General features: G+C 60.2%; 1 protein-coding gene across 1 annotated transcript; it reads left to right on the top strand.

Annotated features, from left to right (window-relative positions):
- Window positions 1-398: 398 nt before the first annotated feature.
- Window positions 399-12,898, top strand: SCAMP5 (secretory carrier membrane protein 5). Its single transcript, XM_068958628.1, has 7 exons — window positions 399-527; window positions 4,459-4,532; window positions 4,862-4,990; window positions 7,961-8,117; window positions 9,362-9,463; window positions 9,846-9,963; window positions 10,580-12,898. Exons 2-7 carry the CDS (start codon window positions 4,526-4,528, stop codon window positions 10,772-10,774), a joined length of 708 nt encoding a protein of 235 aa, XP_068814729.1. The 5' UTR covers window positions 399-527; window positions 4,459-4,525; the 3' UTR covers window positions 10,775-12,898.
- The last annotated feature ends 185 nt before the right edge of the window (window positions 12,899-13,083 follow it).

Below are 13,083 nucleotides of genomic sequence, written 5' to 3'. Positions count from 1 at the left end.
ACCCCTGCCCCATGGAGAATCTCCCGTGCCCCATAGAGGGTCTCTCTGCCTCTTAGAGAATCTCCCGTGCCCCATAGATGGTCTCCTTGACCCATGGAGAATCTCCTGTGCCCCACAGAGGGTCTCCCTGACCCATATGGAGCTTTACATGCCACTGCTCCATATAGGATCTCCCGTGCACCATAGAGGGTCTCCCCGACCCATACGGATCTCACCCCACCGCACCCCATAGAGGGTCTCCCGTGCCTGGCATGGAGCCCCGCCCCCGCCCCGAGGCCCCGCCCCGCCGGCGGCAGCAGGACCCTGGACAGCGCCGCTCGGCGGCGGCGGCTCTCGCGAGAGCTCGGGGCCGCCCATAGCGGGGCCGGCGGCGCAGTCTCGCGAGAGCGCGGCCGCTGCGGCAGGCGCAGCGGGTGGCGGCGGCGGCAGGGCGCGAGCAGCCGCCGGGCCCCGAGCAGCGCCGAGCCGAGCCGAGCCGAGCCGAGCCGAGGCGCTGCGGGGCCCCCGGGCCCGCCGCCCTCCGCACGGTGAGTCCCGGCGCGGGGCGCGTGCGGGGGGGGGGGATCGTCCGCCCCCCCCCGAGGTGTGCGTGCAACGGGGGTGCTGCTGGGGGGAGTGCGTGTGCAAGGAGGGGGCTGCACCCCCCGCCTTTGCGCGGGGGGGCATGGCCCAGTGCAAGGAGAGGGGGCTGCACCCCACCCCCTTGAGCGGGGGGAGCATGGCCCAGTGCAAGGAGAGGGGGCTGCACCCCCCCCCTTGAGCGGGGGGAGCATGGCCCAGTGCAAGGAGAGGGGGCTGCACCCCCCCCCCTTGAGCGGGGGGAGCATGGCCCAGTGCAAGGAGAGGGGGCTGCACCCCCCCCCTTGAGCGGGGGGAGCATGGCCCAGTGCAAGGAGAGGGGGCTGCACCCCCCCCCTTGAGCGGGGGGAGCATGGCCCAGTGCAAGGAGAGGGGGCTGCACCCCCCCCCTTGAGCGGGGGGAGCATGGCCCAGTGCAAGGAGAGGGGGCTGCACCCCCCCCCTTGAGCGGGGGGAGCATGGCCCAGTGCAAGGAGAGGGGGCTGCACCCCCCCCCCTTGAGCGGGGGGAGCATGGCCCAGTGCAAGGAGAGGGGGCTGCACCCCCCCCCTTGAGCGGGGGGAGCATGGCCCAGTGCAAGGAGAGGGGGCTGCACCCCCCCCCTTGAGCGGGGGGAGCATGGCCCAGTGCAAGGAGAGGGGGCTGCACCCCCCCCCTTGAGCGGGGGGAGCATGGCCCAGTGCAAGGAGAGGGGGCTGCACCCCCCCCTTGAGCGGGGGGAGCATGGCCCAGTGCAAGGAGAGGGGGCTGCACCCCCCCCCTTGAGCGGGGGGAGCATGGCCCAGTGCAAGGAGAGGGGGCTGCACCCCCCCCCTTGAGCGGGGGGAGCATGGCCCAGTGCAAGGAGAGGGGGCTGCACCCCCCCCCTTGAGCGGGGGGAGCATGGCCCAGTGCAAGGAGAGGGGGCTGCACCCCCCCCCTTGAGCGGGGGGAGCATGGCCCAGTGCAAGGAGAGGGGGCTGCACCCCCCCCCCCTTGAGCGGGGGGAGCATGGCCCAGTGCAAGGAGAGGGGGCTCCACCCTCTGTTGTGCGGGGAGGGGTCTGCACCCCTTTTGTGGCAGGTTGCACGTGTGCAAGGAGAGGGGTGTCCGCTTGCCCTGCAGGGGGGTTGCGCGTGTGCAAGGAGGGGGTGCGCTCCTGGCGAGCCCCCGTGGGTGCAAGGGCAGCGCCTTCCTGCAGGATCCCCCTCTCCGGGGCTGCGGGTGGGTGCGCAGCCCAGCGCACCCCAGGGGGGTGGGCGCCCACCCGTGCAGCCCAAGGGCCTTCCTGGAGGGGCTGCCTGCGTGCGGCGCTGGGGCAGTGCGTGACGGGAGCGTGACCCGGGGACGCTGCCAGCTCGCGTCCTGCGTGCGCATCCCCCCTCCGCGCTCTGTGCGCGACCGGTGGCTGCTCCTGAGCTCGGCACAAGCCGCTCTCTAGAGCTCCTACCCCGAGCCTGGGGCTGCGTTCTGGCCCCCGGGGATATGAAACCATGATAAAATGAATTCCTCACCGAGGTTGCAGGCGGTGCGATGCTTTCCCGCCCCGGGAGCGCCCCTGCCTCCGGGCTCGTACCCCCGCGACGGCCCCGCAGCGCGGAGCGGGGCTGCCGCCCCGGCACGGCGGGGGGAAGGCAGCGTGCGCGGTTTTCCCGGCGTCTGGTCTCGCACAGCGCGCAGGCTTTTGCAGTGTCAAGGCTGGCGGCTCACGTCGGTGCCATGGGTCTAGGTGAGCGGCTGGCCCCTTGCTCCTCGCCGCGCGTGGCAGGCGCAGCGTCGCAGCTCGGCGAGCTGGTGACTTCAGTCGTGCCGGAGAAACGTCAGCCGTACAGACGGCTCTTATTTATAGCCCGGGCTGCAAGAGGAGAAGGAATCAAACGTGGGCTGCCGTCGCATGTGGAGAGATGACACGCGGGGAGGGGGGATTTCTTTGCCTAGCCGGTGTCTCCGGCGCTGGGTTTTTTCCTTTTTAATAATATAAATTGAACCGACACCCGGCCCTTCAAGCGCTGCCAGTGAAAGGCAGGCGCAGCTGACGCGCCGCCCGCTAAGCCCTGCTCTGATAGAGCTGGAGCAGAAAGAGGAGCTGGGATGCGCCTGGAGATGGACGCTGTCCTGCCCTCCGTGGGGTTGGAGGATGCGTCTGCTCGCCGGACGGGTAGACTCGTCCGTCCGCTTTGCCTTTGGGAGGAACGAGCGCGGTGGAGGATGTGGCCAGCCCTGCGAGCTGCCCGCGAAGGTGCGATCCCGGGGCGGAGAGGGGAGCCCAGCGGCGGTCGGTCCCCGGGGAGGAAGGGCTGCTGCCTGCCTGCGGAGCCAGGCTCCCCGCGAAGGCGCGTGGCCTTAAGCCCCTCCGGAGGGGAGCTGAGGGTCCCCGTGCCGGTGGCCGGGTGCTCAGCTCGGGGCCGGTGCTGGGGCGTACCGGGCTCCCGCGGCCTTGGCGCAGGCACCTGGGCTCTGCGTCCTCCGAACCGTCTCCTCTCTTCTGGAGAGCCAAACGCGCCGACTGGCGGGACCTCGTCTCGCCAGCGTGTTCGCGCTGTCCGAGGGAGTTAGCTGAGCGCAAAACCCAGGGGCAGCACCCGATGGAGCCCCGCGGGTCGCTAGGCAGCATGGGGACAGAGGGTGTTACCTTCGCTCTGACACTTAAAACCTCGGTCCTTAATTTTTGTTTTTAAGTGACGCTGCATGCCCGTTTTGCTGCTGGGACAGGGCTAAGCGTAGCACGGTTCAGAGATCTCACCCAGAGCTTGAGCCTTTGGAGCATGAAACACTGTCCAGCAAACCGTCCCGGGGCGCCTGCCTTCCCCCTGCAAGACGGGACCAACGTTAGCACCTCTGGAAATGGCACCAGGTGCCAAATTACATGAGTAACCGTTAGGCTGACTCGTTAGTGACAATCACCAGTGATGAATTTTTGGCTGATTTCCCTTTTCCCTTCCAGGCTGGTTTTTGGCTTGGGCTTGCAGAGGGTGCGATATTGCCTTGCTCACGGCTCGGGGCTGTGCCGGAGGCAGTTAGCGCCAGCGAGCCCCAGCTGCGCGGGGCCGCCCGGCTCCGGGAAGCCAGGCTTGCAGGGGTTGCCTCCCAGAGCAGTTGCGAAAGCTCCTGGTTTGGGCGGTGATGTCAACACTGGGTTTTGTCTGCTGGTTTTTGTCGCTCGTGGGTGCACCGGGCGTCGTGCCTGCTCGCTGCGGGGCGCAGCGGGGTCCCTTCCCCGTCCCCTGACCGGCCGTCTCCCCTTGGGTGAGATGGGGGGTGGATGTAGGTCACTCGAGGAGGAGTGTGAAGCTAAGCCTGTGCCCTGCCCCACATTGCTGAATCTTCTTTTTAATCTTCCAGCTCCAGCCAGCGCTTTAATTGGCGCGTAAGCTTTGGGCCTTAGTAGCCTGGGTTTATCCTGTAGGAAGCCAGGCGTCGATGGTAAGCCTGTATGTGTAAATACTACAGAAGAGAGTGTCTGCTTAAATAAAGCAAACCGCCTTATTATAGCGCTGACCTTGAGTTATTTTGGAGCAGTGGAGGAAGGTGAAGGTTGTCTTCTCGGGGAGATCTCGCAAAGGGAGCGAAGGTAGCTGGGATTTGCTGTGCGCCGCTTGCTCCGGCGCACGGAGCTGGCGCTTTGCTGGCGTGGGGGAGAAGTTGGCTCCTTCCTGGGTCTAGGAAGATCAACGCTGCCGGCTGGACAGTGCCCGACTGCGATGGGAATTGCCTAAATATGAGTTGGGGGCTGTGGCAGTGGGCAGGCACTTCTGCCTCCCAGTATCCGGGAGGAAGACTGTTTTCCTTTCTGGTAACACCTTTCCCAGGCGCACAGCCACCTCCGACGGTTGCTCTACTTCAGGTCGTTCTCTCTATCTGCTTCCTTCACATCACGCTTTTTCTCTTGTTTTCCTCCAGCTTTGGCAGAGATCTGAATTGTTTCCCTACCTTTTCTGTGGGACAGAGAGGCTGAGAGCGTGCCGGCATGGCAGGTACAGAGGTCTCCGGCTCGGCTCTTCCCGTGTCTTGCCTATGAAAGGGCCTGGGGCTCCGTTCACCGTAATGCTTTGGCCTTTGCAACCCTGTTAGTCCTCGGTGGGATTGCAGATGTCCAAGCTTGGCCGGGCAGGATCCGTCCAGCCACGCGGGCAGAAGTTGCGTTGCTCTAAAGCTGTGGGTGGGCTGCTGGTGACAGAGGGGGAAATCTTTATTTTCTGTTTGAAACTAGTCAGTTCTGGGGGTTAAATAAAGTTAACCAGACAGACGCGGGATTTGTCTTCCCTTCCCTGCAGTAATCAGCACTGATGAAACTTTGTTGCAGAAAAAGTGAACAACTTCCCTCCCCTCCCGAGGTTCATCCCTCTGAAGCCATGTTTCTACCAGGACTTTGACGCGGAAATCCCACCGCAGCACCGTACCATGGCCAAGCGGCTTTACTACCTCTGGATGCGTGAGTCGGTGGGCCCGGCCGTGCTGGCGGGAGGGCTCGGACGGGTTGTGTCCACCTGCCTGAAGGCGGCTGCTTCTCTGGAAATCACCAGCTCACGCAAGAGCAGGGGAGAAGCGTCGCTCAGCCCCTTTGCCCCTCCGTGCCTCTCGCTCTGGTTCGAAGCCTTTCAGAAATGTCTTAGGGAGGGGATGGGGGCTGCAGTATCCTACTCCAAATCCCACCCGTAAGAGTGGGTTTATGGCCGGATGCGTGGATCTGGCTGCCCAGCTCCCTCGGGCCTGAACTTCTGTGCTGTGCCCACCCATGACCACGGCTTCCCACCGCAGCCCGCTCCAAGGGGGAACGGCCCCAGCAACCGTCTTTCCTCTTGCTGAAAGATTTACTTGCCTCTCTGTCCTGCTCCGCTACCAGCCTCATCACCCAGGGAAGAGCCAGAGCCGCCTCTGGTTTCCTTCTGCCCCTTGGCTAAGGAAGGGCCTTTCCCGTCGCCCCAAGCTGGTCGGGACCCCTAAGTTAGCTCCCGAGAGCTGTTGAGCACCGGGGCTCTGTAGTAGTCCCTGACCCTAAGCTGAACGCAGCCCAAAGCCGTATACGTGGGCTGGGTTCCTGGCAGGGGTCCGCGGGGGCGGCGAGCGGCCTCGCTCAGGCAGCGTGCCGGCTCCCCGAGGTACGGCAGCTCGTGGCTTTTCCCAGCGCCGCGTCTTGCCTGTTCCTCTCCTGTGCTCCTGCGTGGTGTGCTGCGCTCCGCGCTGAGCGAGCCGTCGCGGTTTCTAACTCCTTACGCCAGCCGGGATCTCTCTCCCTTCCCGGTTTCCCCCCCCCCCGCCAGGGCAGGTAGCACAGCTAGAGGGACGGATGGCTGCCCGAGGGGCTCCAGCGCTGGGAAGGGATGTCCCTGGCCCCAGCCTGCCCCGGGCTCGCCACCCCTTTGCGCTAAGGAGGGGAGCGGGGCAAGGGGACGCACGTGGCTTGGCACGAGCCGCGCCGTGCCGCGGGGCGATTTTTTTTTTTCTGATGAGATCCGCTTGTTTAGGAAATCCCGCAGCCGGCTCCTGCCTCGAGACGCTCGGGTGAGAAGAGCTTGAGTCCGTGGTGGGTACGTTTAGCTTTTAACCCTTCCCCGGAGCCAGGCCTACCATGCCGCTTTCAGACGTGCACCCTGTCTGCTGCCAAGAGCCGAACGTGGCAGCGCGTATGGGAAAACGTTACTGAAGATGACGCTAATTGCTGGCTGGCTCAGCAGGGAAGCAGGGGCTTGAATGGAGGCTAAAACTGAGCTTGGTGCAATTCCCTCTGGGCGCCAGTGAAAGCGTGCTGGGGGGCAGCGGGAGGGAGCAGGCAGGGCTGCCCTCAGACCACCTCTTGGCTAGTTGCCCTCCCTGGGGCTGAATCAGGGGCTTTTGCGTGGCCGGGGCAGCTCAAGGACAGGAGTTGCTGCCCGCTCGCTACGGAGCAGACCCGAGCGAGGCAGGAGGACTCTTCCCACGGCTCGGCTCCTGAATTCCCTGCCGTACAAGCAGGGACGGGGCTGCTCGCGCTGTCTGCGCGCAGATAGCGGCTGTGAGCCCTGCGAGGGGACAGAGGCGAGAGAGACTCGCTCTCCACCAGCACGGCGCCCGCTGGAGCGTGGGCAGGGCAAGCTGGCACCATCCGTGTTCAGCAAAACCTAGTTCCTTCACCGGGCGGTTCCCCTGAACTTTGGAAGCGGCCACCCTCCCTGGGAGCGGCTCGCGCTCTGGGTGCAGGTTTCGAGGAGCCGAGGCGAGCTGGCGCCGGAGCGATAGGGCGCTTGTGCTTGCGATAACGCTCGGCACCGTGCCGCTGTCCCCAGGGGGGTACCGCGCTTCAGCTCTTGGGGGCTGCGTCCCAGCAGGAAGGTGACCCTAGGATAACTCCCCTCGGCATGTCAGGAAGGTTCCTATAGCTTTCCTCTAGGTGGGAAAACAACTTCCCCAAGCCTCAGAGAAGCACAACATTTTTATCTGGGGCACTAAATCCCTCCCTACCTGCTCTGGCTGTTCTTGCTACGCTCGGTTTTGCAGAGCGCAGTCCCGGCACTAGGCTCTCCAACAGCACGAGCACCAGCCCTCTGTGCTGGCTGCGTGTCTGTTGGTTCCTAAATTGCCTTGGGCTGCTCTTCCAGCGAGCTCTGTCTCTGGAGCTCCTTTCTGGATTATTTTCTCCTCGACTCCCCCACAAAGAGTCACCCAGCCAGACAAATGCAGACGGCCTGAAAGGTCCTCTTGGTATCATTAGGGGCTTTATGAAGCAGCGAGCGCCCATCAGCTTCCCCAACTGAGCTCCCTTTCTTGTGCGGTGGAGAGCTGCAGCTGGCCGCTCTCTTACGGGCGGTGGTGGGAGGGTTTTGATTCTCATCAGAATAATGAATCATTCTTAGAAATCGGAGGCGTCAGAATGCAGATGAGTCTTCTCTGCTTTGTCCTGTGTCTGCCAAGCTACGTTTCACAGCAATAGCCCTTGTGTTGCCGAACCCCGAGCAGAGGTGGGAGAAATGAGCAGACCACCCCGCCGAACCGGCGCGGCAGCGTCTGAGAGTTTGACTTCAGCTCTCAAAAACGCTCGGATGGGGTTAGCTCGCCCCGGAAGGGAACTTTTGCACGTGTGCTTTCAGCAAAGCCGTAGCTGGAGGCAAGTGAAAAAGCTTCACACGTGCTCCGCAAACTGGACCTGCGGGGCCTCGTGCCCCTGCCCCTTAGAGGGGAGAAATGTGCCAAGCAGCCACAAGTGAACTGCTTAACTGCTGTCATCTTACTCGCTAGCTTGGCCCCACTGCCCGAGGGAGGGGAAATCTGGCTCGGAGAGCGCGCTGCTGACGACACCCCGCTTTAGGTTAGACCCGCATGGACGTCCCTGGATCCCGGGGGTCGGAGCTGCTGCAGGGTCTCTCTCATCACACTTACTTCCTTGTGCTACTCTGCTCCCTCTGTGTGTGTGTGTGTGTGTTTGCAGTGAACAGCATCACCTTGGCGGTGAATCTCGTTGGCTGCCTCGCATGGCTCATTGGAGGCGGCGGAGCTGTTAATTTTGGACTGGCAATTCTCTGGCTCATTCTCTTTACGCCCTGCTCCTATGTCTGCTGGTTTAGACCTATTTACAAAGCTTTCAAGTAAGTGGTCACAGCTGAGCCCAACTTTTCACAGCCTTTTTTCCTGCCAGTTGGTGCTTAGCTTGGGGCATTGCCTGGACATTGGGGGATTTTCTGTTCTTTCTGTCCAGCCTTCTAGCTTTACTTTCTAACCTTCAAAGTAAGGGTGCTCAGGATTTCCAGAGGGCCAAAAGCCCAGCCAGTCACTGTAAAGACAATTGCCTGCCCCTACGTGCAGCTCGGCTCAGCACCACAGAGCTGGGAGTCCAGGGAGGCCTACGGGTGTGCGTTGTGCGCTCTGCGGCTGGGCGCTGGGTGCAGCGACAGGCAAGGGGAGGAGAGCCGTCCAGCTCTAGAAGTCTCTGGGGTATTTGTATTGACTAAACATGCTGCTGAAATCAATCACTCGGCACTGCTGCATGATATAAGCTGGTCTGCCCATGGCCCTCCGTGCAGTAACCCTCCCGGGAGGAAGGCATGGCCCCCTCTGCCAACCCTGAGCAGGACGCTAAGCTCATTGCACAAGATGGGTTCAAGTCCCTGCTCCGTCGCAGGCTTGCGGAGCGAGCGGGAAGTGCTCTTTGTCTGCCCTTGGTCTGAGTTTTGCCAAATCTGCAAAACTGGGGGCGTATTCTTTCCCCCTATGGGAAGAATGAGAGTGATGGTAGGACCACGTCAGCCGAGAGTCCTGGGGTTTGCCGCTCGTGTTTGAACGCAGATCCCTTGGCTGTCTCGCTGCGCTGGCCGAGCCGTGGGAAGGGTCTGGTTGAGCGCTCTGGCTTGGTGCATCTGAGATGGCTTGACTTGGCCTCAAAGAAACAGCAGTGGGAGGCCCACCTTAAAGGGGGTTTTAGATGTAAGCTGTTGGAGGCAGCTCAGATGCTCACAGAGACGCTTGCCATGGCTCTGCTGGCCTACAGCAGCCTGCCTGAGCAGGGGGACGTGACTGCGAAGCTATGTCCCTGGGAGAGCAGATGCCTAATGGGTTTCCCAGCTGCCCTTTCACCACCTTGAGCCTCTCACATTTTCTCCTTTGTCCTCGGTTTTGCTCTGTGCCTGCTGTCAGCAGGAAGCTACTATTCTCACTGACCTATCACACCCTTCTTCTCAGTCACTAAACCTTGGCCCGGGGAGGGGAAAAAAACCACAGCCCCTTCTGTAATAAAAGGGTCTGAGGTGGGAGCCCATAGCGACAAGAGCATCTGCCTTCCCGAGGAGTGCAGCAGGGATGGAGACCTAGGAGATGACTGAGCCCTCTCTTGCAGGACAGACAGCTCCTTCAGCTTCATGGCTTTCTTCTTCACCTTCATGGCCCAGCTGGTGATCAGCATTATCCAGGCAGTGGGAATCCCAGGCTGGGGTGTCTGGTAAGGAAGGAGCCGCTCTCGTGTCGGGTGCCAAGATGGTCACTGTTGCTGTGGTTACTGTCAGGGCAGTGCTCAACAGGCGTGTGGAGGAGATGCCAGCATCACGGTTGCATGGCCCGCTGGGGGCCTCCTTGGCGTAGCGCTGGGAGCACAGAAGGGAGGCATTTGCGCGTTGTGGGGGAAGCCCAGCAATGTGGAGAAAAGCAATGGGAGCAAGCTGCCTCTTGCTGTTTGATCATCGGTGCTTCAGTGGCTTCCCGCCTGGGAAAGACTGTTTGAGGAGCTGGGAGGGTTGAAGGAGAGAGATGTTGGCAGGCTGCAACGCGCAGGGCCAGCGGGGACGGTTGCAGGCTGCTTCAACGGTTGCCTGATCTCCTTGCAGTGGCTGGATTGCAGCAATTTCCTTCTTTGGGACCAACGTGGGGTCGGCCGTGGTGATGCTCATCCCCACCGTCTTGTTCACAGGGATGGCAGTCTTCTCCTTCATCGCTCTCACGATGGTACGACTGCTGCTTGGCGGGGAGGAGGGATGAGTGGCAGAGGGAAGAACAGCTACGCTGTCCGTAGGCCAGACGCCCGGGGGGTACCGCGTCCTTCCCCTGCCCAGTTAAACTCACAGTTTGCTGTTTCCACTGCTCCCGCTACATTTTGAGCTGGCCAGGAGTGGCTTTGTCCAGCTCAAAGTCTAAGATCTAGAATGGGGCACCAGTCTTTGTGCTTAAGCATGTGCAAGCCCTGGGGTGAAGGCGGTTGGGGAGCAGAGCCGAGCCCGGGCTCCCTGGCTGTAGCCGCTGCCTGGAGGTCGTTCCCTCGGCGAAGGGAGCTGAGTTTTGGGAGCAAAGATGGAAAAGGCAGGGACAGAGCTGCGCTCGCCCTCCGGGGCACGAGCCCGTGGGACTCCCTCTGTGTTGACACAGCCTGTTTTGTGGGGACAGGCACGCACGTTTTTAGGGTGCCGTGCAGCTTGAGGGAGCCCTGGCCGCTACCCTGGAGGTCCGCGGGAGCTGGAGGCGCTCAGCACCTCCAGCGTCAGGTGCGAGGGGAAGAGGAGAAGGGTGGGATCGCGCTGCCTTCCCAGGCAGGTTTTCTCCTTTTCTGACCTGCTGTCTTCTCCAGGTGCATAAATTTTACCGGGGGAGCGGCGGGAGCTTCAGCAAGGCCCAGGAGGAGTGGACCACGGGCGCCTGGAAGAACCCCCACGTGCAGCAGGCAGCGCAGAGCGCGGCGGCGGGGGCCGCGCAGGGGGCCATGATGCAGCACGAGACGCAGTACTCGGCCACCCCCAACTACACCTATTCCAACGAGATGTGAGCAGCCGGACCTTGTCCTTGGGCGCCAGATCGGGGGGGAAGGGAGGAGGAGGAGGAGGAGGAAGACGGCTGAGCCGAGTTTCCTGCGACTGTTTCGGAAAGGCGGACTGTACCATAGCGGATCTTTCTTTTCCTTTGTTCTCTGTAATGACTTTTTTTTTCCCATTGTCTTGAGCTCTTTTTTTCTCTATCTTACTTCTTCGTTTTGAAGAGGCCATGAGTTGACCTGCAGGACTCTTGTTGTGCGTGGTAGTAGGTGTACATTCGTGCATTTTCTTTTCCCTGTGAAATAGTGGATGGTGATGGGTTTTTTTTTAAGATTACTGTGGTGATAGGTGTATGTTAGAAGTACATCAGCCAAACCACCCTCCCCCCCCCCCCAAAAAAAAAAAAAAAAGGGAAGATAAAAATAGCAACCAGCACCTGTCTCCCTTTTTGGGATAAGAGCTGAACTACAGATTTTTTTTCTCTCCTCTTTCAGTCGGTAGTGTCCAGCCTTTTGCCACTACTTCTACCCGGGGCAAACAGTCCTGGGAATTCTCCTTTTCTTCTGCTTTTTAACTAGCAGGTGGCTGGCTGATTTAGTGTTTAAAAGTAAATAAATAAGGTAACTCGATCCTGCTGTTCATATGCTGGAAGCTGAGAGATTCCTAATCTACACCCTGGCTCAGGATCTACAACTTCTCTCAGTACGTGGTGTCGTGAGTAGTTCACACTTTTGACATGAACAACCAGTATCAGTGTGTGATTGTGAACAAGAGCCACAGTGCACCCTGTGTGCGTGTGTATGTTGGGAGTGAGGACAGTTTTCCCGGTAAAACTGGCCCATTTGAAATTCTGCATCCTGAGTCTGTTTTTTTAAAGGATTCTGTTTAGAGAAGTGACTATGACTGGCAGAGTGTTTCCCAGAGGACCTATTCTTGGGTGATGCTCCAGGTCCAATCCTGCCACCCCACATGCAAGCACATAAAACCAGTCTCATTGACTGACTAAACAGGGTGAATAAGACTTGGCCCCGTTACCTTTCGAGGCATGCAGTAATTGAGGGCCCTTAGGAAACCTCCAGGCTAAAAGCGGATGGTGGCAATAATTCCTTCTCTCTTGCGACTTCTAAAAAGGGCAGCGGAGCTTGGCCTTGTAACTCCGCTAGGCTCCCTTGCACGTAGCGGGTGTAGTGACCCAGAAGTCCCTGCTCCTCCGGCCCTGAAACGCTGCCCAGTTAGGGCATGTCGGGCTCCAGGGAACTATCTTGCACATGAGCAGGAGGCAGCTGGGCTCACACAGCTTCGTCTTGCGGTGGGAGATGCAGGGAAGGGCAAAGGTGTCCAGCAGATCCTGGAAAAGACTTTGATCCATAAGTGGAGATGGTGATGGTCCTTGCAGGGCAGGAGTACGAGAAGCTCCTTTTTCAGAGATGTTTTTCATGCTCTAATTGCACTTTAAATAGAGCGGTCAGATTTTTCTCCCACTCGTGGAAAAGCAGCCCCAGTAGAAGCTGATCTGGCCCCTTTGCTCAAACTACTGCTGCCGCACAAGTCTCCCGCGTGCAGCAGGCGGGTGCTGGCCCTGCAGGTTACTAGCTCAGTGTGCTGCAGCCTAGCTGTAGTCTTCCCCGCAGCCTTGCCCGCGAGAGCTTTGCAAGTCGCCAACCTCTTGACCCCCCCCATCCCTCTAGCTGCTTAACGATGCTTGTGTGTGCAATTTATCCCCAAGAATCATGCCAAAAAGGACTTTATTTTTTCCAGCCAAGCGCACCAAGAATAGTTTCCTCTTAAGGGTACCACTTCAGTCGTTCTGCAGTAGCCGGTTGTCTCTTGGCAAGACTAAAATGCAGCTAACGATAAAGATGCCTCTGCGTCTATGTGTGTGTGTATATATACGTATGTATAAAACGTAAAGAGAAAACTAATCCTTTGCTGAGCCTATTATGTACTTAATCAGGTTTAACTATTGTGCAATTCCATTTATAGCTAGCCGAAAACTTACTATGCCAAATCATGTGCTCTGTCATCCCGTGTGTGAGAAATGCTGAATTAACAGTAACGTCACCTTTTGCATTTATAGTAAGATGCATAAATGATAACTGTAACGAGCTATAACTAATAGACATCACTTCAGCATCTAACCACCCTCTCCAGTGCGTCCAGTAACCTCCTCCCAGTGTGCAAACGTCGTGGCTGCCCCCTCTCAGAGGGGCTGTGCCGGCGGGCCGTGGGCCGCGGTTGGTGCCACCCCCGCGTGGTTTTGGGGCTGGGGGGACCGTTTCCAGCCCTGGAAGGGACCGCAAGGTCCGGGGGCGGAGGGCCGAGG

The sequence above is a fragment of the Struthio camelus genome, chromosome 12 (assembly GCF_040807025.1).
Source record: "Struthio camelus isolate bStrCam1 chromosome 12, bStrCam1.hap1, whole genome shotgun sequence".
Taxonomy (NCBI): Eukaryota; Metazoa; Chordata; class Aves; order Struthioniformes; family Struthionidae; genus Struthio; species Struthio camelus.
Note: the sequence above shows the minus strand (reverse complement) of the source record. Positions and strands in the feature narration are given on the sequence as shown.

Coding starts and splice junctions, on each gene's coding strand:
- SCAMP5 (XM_068958628.1), top strand. Junction 4,991..7,960: donor GCTTTACTACCTCTGGATGC/GTGAGTCGGTGG, acceptor GTGTGTTTGCAG/TGAACAGCATCACCTTGGCG. Junction 8,118..9,361: donor CCTATTTACAAAGCTTTCAA/GTAAGTGGTCAC, acceptor CCTCTCTTGCAG/GACAGACAGCTCCTTCAGCT.